The 16,726-nt window shown below is 42.1% G+C and overlaps 1 protein-coding gene across 1 annotated transcript in view; it reads left to right on the forward strand.

Moving 5' to 3' along the window:
- PPP1R1C (protein phosphatase 1, regulatory (inhibitor) subunit 1C) overlaps positions 1 to 16,726 on the forward strand; it is a 55,932-nt gene that overhangs the window by 21,821 nt on the left and 17,385 nt on the right. Inside the window, exons 3-4 of the mRNA XM_009885618.1 lie at positions 903 to 940; positions 2,699 to 2,759. Of these exons, the coding sequence (XP_009883920.1) occupies positions 903 to 940; positions 2,699 to 2,759 (99 nt within the window). The remainder of the gene's footprint in view (positions 1 to 902; positions 941 to 2,698; positions 2,760 to 16,726) is intronic.

Genomic DNA, 16,726 nt, shown 5'->3' on the forward strand with positions numbered 1-16,726 from the left:
CTACTGTGCATCAAAGGTCCTATGTGATCTTTGCAAATATTTGGGAAAACATCATTAGAAGGCAAGCACTTTCTGACCATTAACTGCATCAAGACAGCAGTAGAAAAATAATTTGATCTCATGCACAAACTGGTTAAGTGCAATGATTAGGAAGATCCTTGACCCTCCTCTGCTCCCTGCAGTTTTACTTAGTTCAGACAGGTTCTCAGGTGCTTGTTTTCCCTAGAAATCTCTTGTATTGACCATTTCTGCCATGTCTATAGTCCAAAGCAAATTAAGGCAGCAAAACCAAGCAGTACTGGGAAATATTTCACAGTCTTTTCTGGAACTACACCAGTAATGTAATGAAACTTTTAAGATTAAGAGTAAGACTAGATTTTGTTAAGCTTTGGTGTGCTAATTTTACATGTAACTGCTAGGTGCTCTTCAGCACCAGTATTGGTATATTAATAACTTGGCTGAGGTGAGGTTCTTACTGATTATTATTGGAGTCCAGAAGAGCCCTTTGTGAGTTTGCTGTGTACCATTTGGCAAACAAACCTTGTCTGAGCACATGTGCCGTCCCTGGGCAGGGCAGCCACGTATCCTGATGGCCACCGTTGACTGTAGAGCCTTGCTGCGAGCCTGGCCAAAGGACCTGCTGCTAAACGCACTCCCTCGCTTGCTGTTAATTGGCAGACAAAAAATGGGAGTTAAGGGCTTTATATGTAGTGCTTATGTCTAAATGCTAATCAGGGCCTCGGGTTTTCTGAGGCACACAATGAAGAAAGAATAGCTGCAAATCAGAAGGGTAATTTCTTATTTACAGTAGTGCTGCAAGGTTCAGGGCAGAGCTGCAAGGGTTAGCACTGAGAAATGCTTTTGTACTAACTTTTCTCTTTCCGTATCTTTTCTTCCGCCAGAAAAAGACGAGAAGAGAACAAACATCTCGCAGGCAGAGGTAAGTGAAATATTTTTTTTTAAAACATAGTTATTGTTAAAATAGACCTATTGTTAAAACCCCTTTGAAACTCACTGATTCATCCTAGTTAGTGTTTTATTTACATTGTCATGCCATCTTCAGTAATGCAGCCTGTTAAGGCCCATCCCTTTCAAACCAGGACTGTGTAAAGCTGTGTTGCACCTCAGCTCTGCCAGCTCTCCCTTCTTCCTGGAGCAGGGAACTGGGAAAGGCATTTGCCCTCTGCCTTGCTGCCGTGCCCTGGCAAATCATAGCGAACCTGGCGCATCCAGCATCGCTTTGGGTCTGTGGATCACTGCTGGTCTACAAAAGCATTGCAAACCCTTCTCTCTTCCCATCACTTGCCAAGCCCACAGCAGGCAGTGCATTGATGTTGTTTGCAGAAGAGTTAGAAGTCGGCTCCTCCAATCTCGTTTTCTAACCTCCCCTTGCGTAGCTCCTGCAATTCCCTGATCTCTTTCTCCTTCAGCCATTGCTCAGAGAAGCAGGCAGCACTTTAAATAGCAGCAGGAGGTATTGATTGGTTCAAATTTGGACTCAAATACAGACTTATAAAGATTTACTAGGGTGAGGATCAACAACCTATCCCACAGTGTTTATAAATAGCTTTCTCTTTCAAAAGAAGACAATATTTTATTTATAAATGTTATCATTCCATCCATTGTGATAAAGTAAGGTAATAGGATTGGTCATACTTATATGAAAGTGGTTTTTTTAAGAGCTGTCTCAAATGTTCCTTGAAGAAATAGATCTGATTAAAATTCACAGACTATATACCGGTCAAAGTACTCAGGGAAAAAGGCATTTTTAGCAAATATTTGGGAAAAGACAACAGTGTTATGACCAGATGCAACTACAAATTGATTAGAGAAAAAAATAAAGCTTGCCTACACACAGCTTTTTTTAAACTTTTTTCTTAGGATTGTGATATGGTGCTTATGTCTTCAAAAGCTAGCTATGTGTCTACCTTATATAGTTTTATTATTCTTTGTATATGGACATATTTCATGTTGGTATAATATGGACACCAATTTAACTGCTTTCATTTTGCAAAAGTTGCTCTGCTTTAGCACTGGGATGTATTCCAGTTAGAATTTGGTAAATATACATTGTATAATTATATACTATTACTCTATATGAAAATTTTGCTACCATTTCTTTGGAATAATTTGTCTTTTGTGTATAGGTGTGATTTTGGGGCCATAAAAAGTTTAACTGTGTCTAAATACATCACTTAAATCAGACCCAGTTAAAGGTTGAGTGACTGGTTGCTGAAAGTATTATTTTAGGAGTAACAGAACACATTGAGAAAGTGCGGAGGGAGGAATCTTCCATTTATTTATGTAAAAATTTAGATATTCATAATTTCAATATTACCTTACATGTACATACAATCATTCATTACACTATATTTAATTGGAATATTGATTAATGTAAATCTTGCAACTATTTTAATGTATGTAAACTTTCATTTACCTTATGAGAATCAATTACATTGGCTGTTACAAGCACAGGCCATCTTAATTTTATGCTTAACTATTTTTCTAGAGTGAAGGGTAATTTTCGGTAGTATTGCATCTATTTTGCCTGGGAGTCATGATTTTCTTAGAAACTTCTCAGATTGGGGTGCGCACCCTCTGCAAGCAGCTGTGGAGCAAGACCCAGAGCTGCCATGACCAGAAAACTCTCCCCATGCCCGTCTCTTACCACCTCTCTCTGTGTTTTGTCCCTCCCCAGTCCCAGAGCGCCTCTCCCAAGCAGAGGAAGCAGAGCGTCTTCACCCCACCTGCCCTCAAAGGTACTGTGCAGGTACTGTCTCTGCCCTGGCAGGGCACGCGCCCCGCGTGCCGTGGCTTTGTGTCTTCTCTCCCAGAGGAATCAGTGGGGCTTGAGTGGTGACTCTCTGCCCACGAGCAGCACAGCTGTGATGGGTTCAACTTCAGCTATCGCTGTTTTCACACTTTGAAGTGACAAGCTACCTCATACTCACTGTCTAATTATCCTCACTACAGAATCTTGCAGTAGTTTTTTGGGGTTTTTTTAAAAGCTTTTTTTTTTTTTTTTTTTTTTTGCAAAGCCTTGATACTTTTATGAATTTGGGATAACAGATAATTCCATCTCAAACATTGAAGAGAAGTCCTTGAATATATAGGTTTTAGCAGTGCTGGCCCTGTACAGCTCTCTGTTTCTTCTTAAAACCACTCCTGTACATACTGCCTCCCTTTCCAGGCAGCTGGGGAAAGGAAAATAGCCAAAATTGTGGGCTGCGTATCTGATCATAGCAAGTGTGAAGCCTTTCTTGTGTAAACAAGGGGAAATAAGACATCTTGGTAAATGTTTAAAGGGCTCACATGCTTTTCAGAAATGAACATAAAAGCAGCAGGTAGCAGGGATTACAGAATCATAGAATTGTTTTGGTTGGAAGAGACCTTTAAGATCATCAAGTCCAACCTTTAACCTAACACTACCAAGTCACCACTAAACCATGTCCCTCAGCACTACAGCTAGGCCTTGTTTCTCAAATCACTCTGAGCAGAATTTGACTTGACGGTGCTTGCAGTGAAGCAAAATCTATCGTGGTTCACTAGCACCTCAGACTGATGCTTGTCAGTACAGGATTATTTTCGGACTCCAGACCAAGGGCTATCCTGCTGGGTGTCTCTTGATAGACAATGAATATCCTCAATTTCCGTTCCTTCTGTGTAACACAATTTATTACCTGGCATAAAATGTAGGATATCTAAAAAGGGAAGGTATCTGATAAATAAGTCAAAAAAGGCCCTGTTGGAGCAGGGCCAGAGGAGGGCAACAAAGATGATCAGGGGGCTGGAGCACCTCTGCTGTGAGGACAGACTGAGATAGTTGGGATTGTTCAGCCTGGAGAGGAGAAGGCTCTGGGGACACCTTATAGTGGCCTCCCAGTACCTAAAGGGGGCCTACAGGAGAGCTGGGGAGGGACTCTTTATCAGGTACTGTAGCAATGGGACGAGGGGTAACAGTTTTAAACTGAAATGTTTAAATTAGATATTAGGAAGAAATTCTTTACTATGAGGGTGTGAGGCACTGGAACAGGTTGCCCAGGGAAGTTGTGGCTGTCCCATCCCTGGAGGTGTTCAAGGCCAGGCTGGATGGGGCTTTGAGCAACCTGGTCTAGTGGGAAGTGTCCCTGCCCATGGCAGGCGGGTTGGAACTAGATGATCTTTAAGATGCTTTCCAACTTAAATCATTCTATGATTCTATGATCTGATTTGTTGTGTGAAACACTGCCATTATCATTAGGTGATTTACCATATCAGCTAATTCTATGTATCCCATGCTGTAGCTTCAGTTCTCTAGCACTCGTCTTAGCAACAGGTAAAGCATCACGCAGGTGCCATACAAGACTTGCTATCTCTTTGTCAAAATGAGCTAAAGTTTGTGTACTGGATATTAGAAATAATCTTCTTATAGTCGATTATAATAATTTGTGGAAGGAAGAAGTTTTGCATGGGTAGCAATGATACCTATTGATCTCACTGCTGTATTATTTTGCTGTACAAGCCTAAACTAAATACTGTGCAAATGAAGTCCTCTGTGAAAGAGGTCCTTACATCTCCTCTCAAGGACTGCAGCCTGCTCAGGGTTACCTTTAACACCCTGCTGAGACCTGGGGAAGTACCTGGCGTAGTTTGCTTCTACATCAACCTAATTCCCAGGGAACAGTTGGAAAGCAGGAAAATATGTGACTCAAGGTAGCTCACAACTAACCTGAAATATGTTGTAAAGAGAACAAAGCAAAGGACAAGATAGGTCTCCTCAATACCTTAACACCCTACACTACACGGTATTCCCAGACACACAGGTGGACACTTGGAAGTTGATAACGCTGTAAACAGGCTGGATTGCTCCAGATTTACCATACTGTAACTGCCATAAATTCTACCCTTTTTATTTAAAAATGACTTGAATTAGAATATTCATTATTCCTTCCTCTTCATTAATTTGAAACCATGAATGTTATTTTGTTTAGACTAAGGAATTAGGAGGCAAATATGTAGCAATGTGAAATACAGAGTACTATGAAAGCATTACTGAGAAATACAGGGGGTTTGTACTGATTCTAGTTTTATAGCAGTTGAAGATAGCAATATTAAGCGGTATTTTCAGAATAACAGGCTTCATAACTACAGACTATTCCCAGACCTTTGCATATGTTTATTTCCTGTGGGCTGTTTCTCCCTCAGTAGGTTCACAATATGGTCTTCAATATACAGTAAAGAATGAGATTCTGGATGCTGAGCCTCCCTCCTTTACACCCCCTTTGGCTGCTCCATATCCTCTGGGGCTGTTATTAATGGAAGGTTGGGATAGACTGTAAGCCAGTACCTTACATTCAAAGATGGAGATAGTACATCTCCATAAAACAGAACACATAGTGGAAAAGAGTGACAAACATTTTAATTTGTTACGTTTCTCTGGCATTTTAGTGGCTTTTAGCTGCTGTCAACTCAAAGTTCTGGAGCCTGGAAGCCGAGACAGCAGCTATGTGTAGGGAGCTGTGGGGGAGATGAGGGGCCATGGCACCAGCTTTGCCCTATGCCTGCACCAGAGAGGTGGTCCAGAGAATGCGTGGGGAGAGTCAGGCTTCAGCCTGACTCCAAATCTCCAATTAGCTCTTGAGATTATTGTTTCTCCTTTGAACTGCAAACACTTTTGCTGCATTTCTCGCAAGTTCCTGGAAATAATTGCAAAACTGTGTGAGGGGAAGGTTGTTGGTTTCATGAATTCATGGCTAAGCAAGAGAGATAAAGCAAGAGCAAATGAACATGCATGTTGTGATTATAAACAAAATAGGAAACTGTTAACATGGTTAAAAGGAGCAGAAGCAACATCAGACAATAGGGATGACTAGTTACAGTACCAGGACTATAGAAAATGTTACATGGAATATGCAAATACTTGAAAATGTATGAAATAAGTGAAAATGCAATACTGCCGGGATTCTACATGTCACAGTAAATATATGGAGATCATCTTCTTGGTTAAATGTGGGCATATTTTTCCCCTCTGCCATAGCAGTCACTGGAACTGAAAGACAATGGTATTATCTAAGATTGCCCCCAAAAATTTTGGTTCCATCCTCAGAAGGCTTGCTCTAGCTTGAGACAAGCCTGTAGTTGCTGCAGCAAGCTGTAGCAAATCCCTGCAGAGCCAGTGTCATGTTATGGTGCAACAGGCAGGTTCTTATTGCTATATATTTGTGTGTACTTTGGCTCCTGCTTTTATTTTCCTAACCAAAAATGCACCAGAGTCCCTACAGACAGAGAAAATAGCTGACTCATCTCAGAGCATTGTTCTTTTTACTGGAATACAGCACGCTGGAAAAATCAATGTGAGAGCTATTGATTTAAGTTGTAATCTGGAGAGCGAATCAGACAGCAAACCAGATAACAGCTCAGTGCAGTGGTCTTGTTAGTATTATATTACTAAACCTAATGGATGTTGAAGAGGTTTTCCATTTTGCTTTCAAAAGTATTTCTTTTTCTAACCCTGCTACTCTAGTGCTTGCTAATTCCTTTCTCTTATGTAGCATGCAATGTTGGCAAAAGTCAGTATCTGAAGATTGTGCCAAATTAATTCATCATATTTTCAGTATGTTACAATTTACCTCTTGTCACGTCTTTTTCCAGATATAGTAGCACTCTTAACTGAGTATTCATCACCTTTATTCCCCCAGTTTGTATCACTTTTTCATCTGTTACTCTTGAGCTTTTATGTCTGAACTTCAGATTCTCTCATCCTTCTATAAATTCCAATGCTCTAATACGCTAATCTTGAATCTCCATCGTTTCTCCATCATTTCATTTTAAGCTCTTCTTGTGTGGAGGTTGGCTTGACCCTCCCTATGAAAAACATCATAAAAACAACCAGAGGAAGGTTTCTCAATTTGAAGAGTCGGCAGTTTTACTTAGGGCAATCTTTTCCAGTCAATTCTCATAGCATAAGCCTGTTTCTCCTATTTACTGATCTGCTTCTCGTTCTGTATGACAAAACCAAGAAGAAATCTTTAGTCCTTTTTCTCTGTATCAAAGTGAGGTGCCCAACTGTTTTAGCACAAATATCCATCCATCCATCCATCCACCCACCTATGCACCCATCCCCAGATAGCATCTTTAGAGATATCTTCATTATTCTGGTCAGTGAGTTAGCGGAGCCACTGGAAGTCTTGCCAGATTCTTACCCTTTTCCCCTCACACTTGCCAGAGAAGTCTAAAATGGGACGATAACCCTCCCAGGTAGAGAGCCACCAAGTGGAAGGCAGCTTAGATGGCCAAGGCAGACGCAGATTGGACTTATCCCAGGTAACGGTGCTTCCTTGGTGGCTTTTACCACTTTAAAATCAAAAGAGTGCTTTTGGGTCTCAGAGCTACAATTGCAGCTTTCCATCACAAGGCATACTTTGTGCCCAGGCAGGTTTCCTTTACCTACATAGTCACATTTTGTTTGGTGTCTCAGCTCATCCTTGAAAGGAAACACAGCCCGCAGTGATAGGAAGCAAAGTTTACGAAGACAAACAGAAGACAGCCTGAGCTGTTCCCAAACCTGCATTGCTCCCTAGAGCTCCAAAGTCTCCACATCATCTACCAGCTATCGCTATTAATACTAGCAGCTATTTAAATACCATCAAGGTCTCCCCCTGTGAAGGAAGTGCACATTCCCAAGTGGTTGAAGGATTTCGTTAACAGTGAACCTACTTGTGTGGGTGTGCTAGAGGTCAGGGAAATCAGAAACCTTCACTCATCCTAGTGCACCCTGCAGGGGACTATTTAGTTCAGCATCAAGAGCCTACTGATTTCAGGGGGCTTTAAAGAAAGTTCTTGCTGCTTTCTGTGTTCACTGGACCACCTTTGCGATCAGCTGCCATCAAATCATAATTAAAGTCTTTCCCCACAGAGGTGAAAGGTACATTTGACTCTCAGACTTTGGGGAAATACATCCTTTAAATTCCCCTCTTAATGTACTTTTCTTTGCATAGAAACAAAGGCTTTTTTCTTGAGCTAGGCCCCAGCTACAACATTTGAAATGGGATTAAATCTGAGTTGTTATAAATCTAAGGAACATTCAAAGACATCGTTTTGGTTTGACTCATTAAAACAACCAGGACTCACAGGCTGTTCCCAAAGTGTTCAGACCCAGGGATTTGATACATGCATAATTCTAGTATTTACAATGATGGTTGATATTAAATGAGCTCTTTCTAGCTTCTGCCATGAATTTCAGATGCTCGGCTTGTTTAGCGCCTGCTTGTTCTTCTCTCCAAAGGAAACAACATGCAGAATAAATGATTAAAATCATGATGTCCCTCCTGAAATATGTAATTTATTAGAAGCAATTAGTGCAGTATGTGGCCCTCATCCAAATTCGTAACCCCTTAGGCCAGCTTGATGATGTCTGATGCATCTCATTACTTTGTGACTGAAGGTTAACAAGGAACACGGATAGAGTCTGGAGACACAGAGGATTATTGTTAGTGTGGTAAGCACTGAGTTTGGACCCCATGAGAATCATCATGGAACAAAAATCTCAGGCTAAATTTACAGATTTTTACAGTGGCAGAGGAGTGAAGTTTGTAAATCTTAAGCAGTGACTACAGAAACTCGTGTAATTTTACAGGCTGCCCTCTTATATGGCAAACTCTGTGAAGAGCTTCTAGCTCTAGTTAAACACATATGTTGTAAGAACAAGAAATATTGTATTATACTAGAAAGAAAAATACTGCGTCTTTGCATGATTTCTGCTTCATACACTGGCTTAAATTTAACTCTTAGGAAATTAATATTAGCCACAATAGAATACATCTTACACAGCTTTCTGAACACCAAGCCCAAGTTTGTGAAAATCCACAGATTGAGCTGCTGCTCAGTCAGGCTTTTCTTATGTGGGTAAGTCTCTTTGTCACAGGGTATTACATTTTCCCAATCTTTCCCATGATGATCCTTTTTTTCTTAATGTGAGCGTGCTGCACATGAGCATGAGGCCAGAACAAGAGAAAGAGATAGTTTCCAATTATCCTCAGTCCTGAGTGTGTATTTCAGACCCCTTTGCTTCTCCAGTGGGCTAAAGGGCTGCGATAAACACTGTGCGGATGGGTAGGACTGCTCCACGAAAGCAGGCACCATCCAGTGGCTGCAGCAATCCCCAGCGTCAGGCCTGAGTCCTATTCTAATCCCTGAGCAGAGCTGCAGTGTTCCTGGAGCAGCATCTTTTCTTTAGCCTGGTGACACCCATTCTTCAATCCATTCCTTTTAGGTACAAGGTCTGTCTCAATATGTTGTTTCTTGGGTAACAGAAAGCAAAGCTATGCCTCATTATTGGTGTGCACTGCTCTTGTTTGTTCATGTGTTGTGACATGACAAAGCTCCATCAGTGCATTTAGTTTCATGGGTGGAAGTCCCACAACTGCCCGGACCCCCTGAAGCACTGGGATAAAAAAATTCAGGCTGCAGTCTTGTACCATTAGGTTGGTTTTTTTTCCTTTTGCCTGACCAGGTCACTAAAGAAAGGTGCAGCTTTGGTTTCAAAACTAGTTCTTCTCTTCATTTATATACTGTTCTTACCCATGTCTTAATCAGACTGCTCCTTGATGCAACACACCTCTTGATGTGGTATGGCCTTGAACAAGCTTCCTGGCTATGGTACTGTTCTTTTCCAAGATGCTACCTTCCAGTGCTTGATCTCCTTTTCTCGCTCTCTCTACCCTTCTCTCTCCTTCGTCACACTTGTACCGTAGTATGAAGACAATAGATACAATTTGAAAAAAATATTGGGCTAAATTAATTAGTGAATCACTGAGTTGGTGAATGGGATACATTAGATTGCTGCCATCTCAAGTTCAGTTGGCTGCCACCGTTCTGCTACTGCCGAAAAAGTTGGCAGACGCCACCACAGTCTGTATTTAATTTCTTAGTGTTGGCAGCTTTGAATACGTTTCATTTCACACAGCTGGCGGCTTCTGCTTCAAAATGGCTCTGGCCTCGGCTGCAATAAATGCCACAGTACCTTTAGAGAGACCGAGGTGTTCAGTGGAGATTAAGCTTGACATCTGCTCTACAGCAAAACTGGGATGTTTGTGTTATAACTCGTCATCTGCCACTATTACCTGGTGTATGAAAAAGAAAAGATTGAGCCGAGCACTAATATGGGTCCCTAAATTACCACGTGCGACTGAAGGGCCTGATCCAACATGGACCAAGGTCTAGGGGAGTATTTCCACTGACGTCATACGGTACAGCATGAAGGCCACATATCTGATGTCTCTTTCTAATCTTCATGCAATGAATACTAAACTGGCCTCTTTTTAAGGGTATGACTTTATTTTTATGATAGAAGGGTAATCTTACAAATGTCCATGAAACAGCATTTATGACTTGAAAATAGTGTTATTAAGCATTGTTGTACTAAATATAGAGTAGTGTAAACATCATATTATTAATTGCTTCTAAGCAGTAATAGATGACATTAAAAAGTCAACCTTTTAAGAGATAACACCATGAAATATTACAGAAAGAGAATGTGGGAGACTTAGTACCTATTTTAAAATACGAAGTAGAAAACCCAGGAAGGGTAACATGTGTTGTTCTGGTTACTTTATATCATAAGACATATTTATAGCGAAATTCCAAAGATTTTGGCAGTGTTGTGCTCTGAACTGAAACAGCTTTTGAAGAAAAGATAATATTTTTGTAGGAGAAGATGCAAGGTTCTCATGAAGCCAGTAATTTGGCAAGGTTTTAAATTTTATTTCCTGGCTTTAGCTGTATGTTCTATGCTGGAGGTTAACAACCAAGCCACATGGCAGACACTGGCTCCAGTGAGCCCTGTTGTAATAAATAATAATTACCCCTTTGTTTCATCTCAAGCATTTAAAATCCTGAATATGATCCCAAGCAAGATGACCGAATGAAGACCTAGATTACATCCTGCTCCCGTTCAGTGTTTGGCATCTCCTGGGCTCCTGGGCAGGAGCTGCAGGATCATGCGTACAGCGGGGGTAAGTGTATTTGTCAGGTCCTCACCCCTCCTGCCACGGATCAGCCCCACTGGGGAGAGCATGCTCGTCCTACAGCCCCGCCTGGGAGACGGTGGGGGAGCTCACTCCTTTTATATTGGGGTCTTCTGGAGACAGAGGTAGGTACAGGGTATAAATACACAGGTACTTCTCTAAGAAGTATTTTTCTAAAAAGCCTCCATACTATGCGAGCTCATGTCTCATTACATTTACCCTTAAAAGAAAAGCCTTCTCTGCATTTGTATCTAACTACGTATTTCTACAGTTCCTCTGTGTCTATTAATGTCTCCTCTCCACAAAGTCAGATTCAATTTTTAAAAATCTCCACCTCCAAAAGTCAGAGCTATCAAAAAACAGCACAACAAGCTATGGGCAAGCCCAAAGTTCATAGTGGATTTGTATAGCATGAATGGCACCACCGTGCATTGAGCAGTGACTGGTACAGTGAAATCATCCCACCCCCTTCCAGCTGAAACTCCATCAGCTGTGCTGTTCTTTATGAGCACTTGTAAGTAGGCGCAGGCTCGCAGCCCCTCAGCACATCTCCCACCACCTGCACCCACTTCTGGGATCGGGGCTGGAAGGTTTGAGAAATGCGACAATCTCCTCGAGAGCAGCTCCTGCCCACAAGATGCTCTTCAGGGGCAGTAGCTTCCCATTAGTTATTTCACTTTCCACCATCACGTTTCCTTCTGACCCGAGTAAATGTCCAAGCAGTACATCAGCTTTGTGATGTCTCTGTCTCTGAACAATGTGGTCCTGACATTTGCGGTCAGGCTAAGGGAAACATTGCTTCTGATTCTTAGGGACCATCTGTGGTGGGTTTCTCGTGGTGGGGGTGTTGTATGGGGTTTTTATGATTTTTTTTTTCCTTTTGAAGTGGAGGCCTGTTAGTCTGAATTTATTGAAAAGCAAAAATTTTCTAAAGAAGGCCGTGTGGTTCTCCTCCCCTCCGTAATTTCTCCCTTCCCTCACCCCTTGGGATGCGACATTGCCCAGTTTAGCAGGAACACGGAGTTCCCAAAACCATCCACCAGAGCTTTGGCATGGAGACAAGAACATGAGCAGCCTGAAGATTTCAACCACATCCTTTCAGGCCCACAGCTAGGACTGAACACTCGCATGAATTATGTGTGTGAATGTGACCAGAAAAACACAGGAAATACTGCAGCAAACATATGGATCTGAAAAGGGATTCATTTTCCTGTGAGCTGCACGGGCCAGAAGGATGTTGTTTAAAAAGTTCTCATCTGGTGTAGCTGCTAATTTTTCTTGAAACAGTGGGAGAATTTTTCAGGTTTTTCAGTGCTCACCCAACCTGTGAACCAATGTAATCCCATGAGTCTTTTATAGCCAGAGATTATCAGCAGGCTCTGAGTGTTCTACAGAGTAACTAATTTTAGGAATACATTTATAAGAATTGAGGGATCTTATGACCACTCAGAAGCAGAAAAAGAAGCCTAAAATGTTTGCTGTGATTCTCTCAGCTCAGGGTGCACCTTTACTGCATATGTTGCACACAAAGCGAGAAGTATGTGTAAACAAGCATCTGATAAACCCTGGAAAGAGAGACATTACACCCAGGAAAGGTGAGGAGAGGAGCTGGAGGCAGTGAGAACCCTGCAAAAGAGAGGGGCCGAACGACTGGGGCAGCAGAGCGAGCAGCTGCCTGCATCCCAGAGTAATGGCATACCCACAGGCTGGCTGTACCCCCCAAAGGCAAAGGGAGGCAGCAGGTTTTTCCTTTTCTTTCAGGAATGAGGAGAAATTACATAAATTCAGCTTTCAGTCTCCTTGCCATGCCCAAGATAGCGGAGTTATTAAAAAAAGTCAATGGGATTTTTGGCATGCAAGCTCCCCCTGGTGACACATAGGTGTAGTTCCTTGCCACTAGTTCTGGGGAATTACTAAATGCTCTTATCTGAAAAAGCACGTTGGAAATTTTTGGAAATAGGTAAGAAAGGTTATAAGAGAAGGAGTGGCATTACATTAAAGTCTGACCGCAATTTATAATTTCCAACTAAAATCTGTTAGGTTATTACTACATTTCACCTGCATGCCACTGGTTTTACCCAAATCCCTGGAGTGGTTAGAGCCTGACTTTCTTCACACTCTTAGCAAGATCAAAAGTAAGAATAGTATGAAAACTCATTTTTACAGAATCTATGACTCTGATAAGAATGCATCTAAGCCTTTAGAGAAGTGTCTACCTTTTCTGCACTTTGTCTACATTTTCCACAATGAAATTAAGTAAACTAATATTCTTGCTTGTGCTTTCCAGGAAAATTGAGAGCAATACTTGTTTTCAGGCTCTGACTGTTAATATGAGTGCTAGATAGTGTGCTTCCATGGTGTAATTACATTCTGGTTGTACTGGATGCTGGCTCTGGGGTATTTTGATGCCTTAGGCAAACCAGAAGAGGTAGGTTTCTCACAAGCTCAAGTCACTCACACAATAAAGAGCCACTAAAGATTTTGCCCCTGATGTTTTGCTGCCCATGGTAACAGCAAAGTGAGCCCGGTTGTATCTACTGTAATGCAAACAGTTTGCTGTGACTGCAATTTATGTTGAATAACTGATTTCTTAATATTGGGTTTTAATTCACCAGCAACCAAAAAAGGTTAAATATAAGAATTTGGTGGGTTTTCAGTTGTCAGTAAGCTTAATGAGTTAAAATGAAAACACTTAAAATTTAAAATATCACTGAAGATGTCAAAATAAACCTTTCATTGTTTTCATCTTCTCTTTTCTCCTCTCCTAAAAGAGCAGTGCAGAGGCACTGTCCCAGATCCCCTCTGATGTCTGAGCTAGGGCTTCTGGTTCGCTGCGGTTGCACATTTCCAAACAGAGAAGCACCCTGGTTGTGCATAAGAATTATTGTACTAAATTGTTTTGTATTTAGTACTAAAGTACTAAATTGTTTTATGTTTTGTTTAGAGGCAGGAAGACCCACCTATATTATTGTGCAAAACACCATAAATCATCATGTTTTGCTTTGTCTCCCTTGATTCAAGGGATTTGTACCCTGTGAAAATTGTTCCTTGCAGCAAAGCAATACAGTTCTCTATCTCTCGTTGAAGTCACTGTGGTCGGGCAGTTTTGGAGAACCAGAAGTTTGTGATTTGGTGTTGTGTGGGAAAGGGTCATTTGTTTTCCCAGATGCTGGGACCAGGTGTCTCCCTTCCCATTTGCCAACTGATCAGCAAGTGTGAGTGAGCACAGTTCAGCCCTCGGATAGGACTAACAGAGGTACCTGCTTCTTCCCCTTCCTGCTGGCTGCAGCAGTGGGACTTAACAGGTTGCCAGCCATCTCTTAAGGTTTAAAGGCATCAGCCTGCATCTGAGTGGACTTGCCAGCAGAAGCCCTGACGAGTAGGCTTTCCAGCACCTGCTGGTTCGCTGGTGGTTCATGGCTGGTTTGCTGCTGAGGCAGCCCAGCTCTACCAGACCAAGCTCCATGTGCCCCCCACGTTCTCAGCACCCTACCAGCCTGCCTGCCTGGCCAGCGGACAAGGCCACCTAGCTGCCCAGGCTGGTCCCCCACCTCAGTTTCAGGTTGGTTAGGACAACATGTGAGCTTGGGGTCTCTGTTTGGAGGTTGCTGCGTGCTGCAGGACCTCATGTTGTTCATTCTCCAGCTTTGATATCAAATCTCAGCCCCCACAAGCAGCTGCACCAACCTAGAGGGAGCTGTGCTATCCCTGCTCCTTCAGAGCAGCCTGGTGTGTCTGAGAAGGTTTCAGCACACAAAAATATTCGCATAGTCTCAGACTTGATGGTGAAGTTAAGTAGGTAGAAATGATGAGAGATCACACAGGGTGTATCAGTTAGTCTGAAGAGCTGTAACTGGGCACAAGGTCAACACCAACACTTCTGAGCATATTTAAAACCTACAAACCTGTCACATGTGAAAAAGGAACTAGAAAAGCTTCTCTTGTCCTAAGCGTGTATTTGGTAGGAGAACAAGGTAGACAGTTAAGTTGCAAAATGCTCAGCAGTGTGAGGTCCCACAGCTCCATCTGCATGAGGGCCTGTTTCTCTCCCGAGGCCAGCTGGCTCCACACAGCTCACATCCATGCTGCAGACCCTTTTATGCTCCCAGACTGTGGGACTCATCCAAAATACCCAGTGAAAATGATCTGTGGCCTGTGCCGCTCCCTAAACCAGGCTGGGAGCCTGTTGTCTGTTGGCACAGACAAAACTGGGGACGTGGCCAATGGTCGGTCAGTGCAGCCAGAGCAGGTCAGTGCCCAGAGCTGCCTCCTGGAGCTCTTTAGTGTGTTTGTTAGCTGCAGGCTACAAGGCTTGGGTTCTCAGGGGCCAGCATGCATTTAGGAGTTAAGAGCGCAGATTCTTTGGAAAAGCCTGTGTTGAACACTAGGAATGGTATTGAAAATTAGCCAAATCTATCTGCCATCTGCACTGCCTCTTCTATGTAGTTACTTTTCAGACTAAAGATGCAATTTTATGTTTAAATAAAGTTATGTCTATGAAACAGTAGTGATAGGCACAGTTCCTTGAACTACATTTCTCTGTGCTAGAAAATAAGGAGCCTATGAGTAATGAGAAGACAAGAGTGAATGAGCACAAATTGAAAGACAGGAAATCCAACTTAAATATAAGAAAAAATTTGGGATTTTTACTGTGAGAGTGGTCAAACAGTGGAACAAGTTGCCAAGAAAGCTTATGGAGTCCCCATCCTTGGAGATATTCTGAATAAAGTACTGGTCAACCTGCTCTAGTTGAGCCTGCATTGAGCAGGGACAATCCATGGAGGTACCTTCCAGCCTCAGCAATTCTGTGATTCAATGGCTACTTTACTTATGTATTATGTAAGTAATCATAACATGGTAGTGACAAACATGAAAACTTCAACCTGCAGCTGCCCATACCAGAATTTCACTTTCCAGTCTGTTGGATGACATCTTATTTTGTGGCAGTACATTCCCTACTCCTGTAAGAGCACTCTTTAAATGTCAGTTTGGTTGAGCGATACTGTGTCCTTGGAAAATGTCTCAGTATCAAAGATCAGTACTAGGGCAGGCTACAAGCCCCAAATTAGTTAGCTCTTAACACAAGAAAAACATCATCAGCACCCCGGGGGTGTTAATGAAACTGGAAAAGGGACTGGCTCTGATCCTCCAGAAATACTCCGATGCTCGTAGGTAGTTAAGCTGACTCGATTCATAACTAATATTTTAGGCTTTGCTTTGGTTAGCCTGAAATGCCTGCTGCATAGGGAGAGGGGCAGGATTCAAGCCATCTTCAGCTTCAGTCTGCTCGAGATGATCTCAGCAGCTCACAGACACTGAGGGGGTGAAAACTGAAAAGGCTCACTCTTCCTGACAGATTCTTGCTTGGATGTAAGGACTACAGCTACAGTACCTGTAATATATTAAAAAAAAAAAAAGGTAATTGCCTGCTATTCATATGCCACCCATGAAGCGACTGCGATAGGGATAATTTAATGTAAACACTGACCTATCAATCGCTTGTTTAATCATCACAATGTTTTTGTAATTTTGAAGGTGTTTATAAAATACTTAAAAGAAGAGCTCATTTCAAAGTTTACAATACTACTGATGTCAGGTTATGCTGATGCCAAAATCCTATCTCCTTTGTCATCGTAAGAAGGATCACAATGAAGATTATAATTATAACTCAGTAGGGGATTCATCAGCAAATTAACAGAGAAGCTTATAGTCTTCTGACAGAA

The sequence above is a fragment of the Charadrius vociferus genome, unplaced genomic scaffold (genome assembly GCF_000708025.1).
Source record: "Charadrius vociferus isolate BGI_N301 unplaced genomic scaffold, ASM70802v2 scaffold315, whole genome shotgun sequence".
NCBI lineage: Eukaryota > Metazoa > Chordata > Aves > Charadriiformes > Charadriidae > Charadrius > Charadrius vociferus.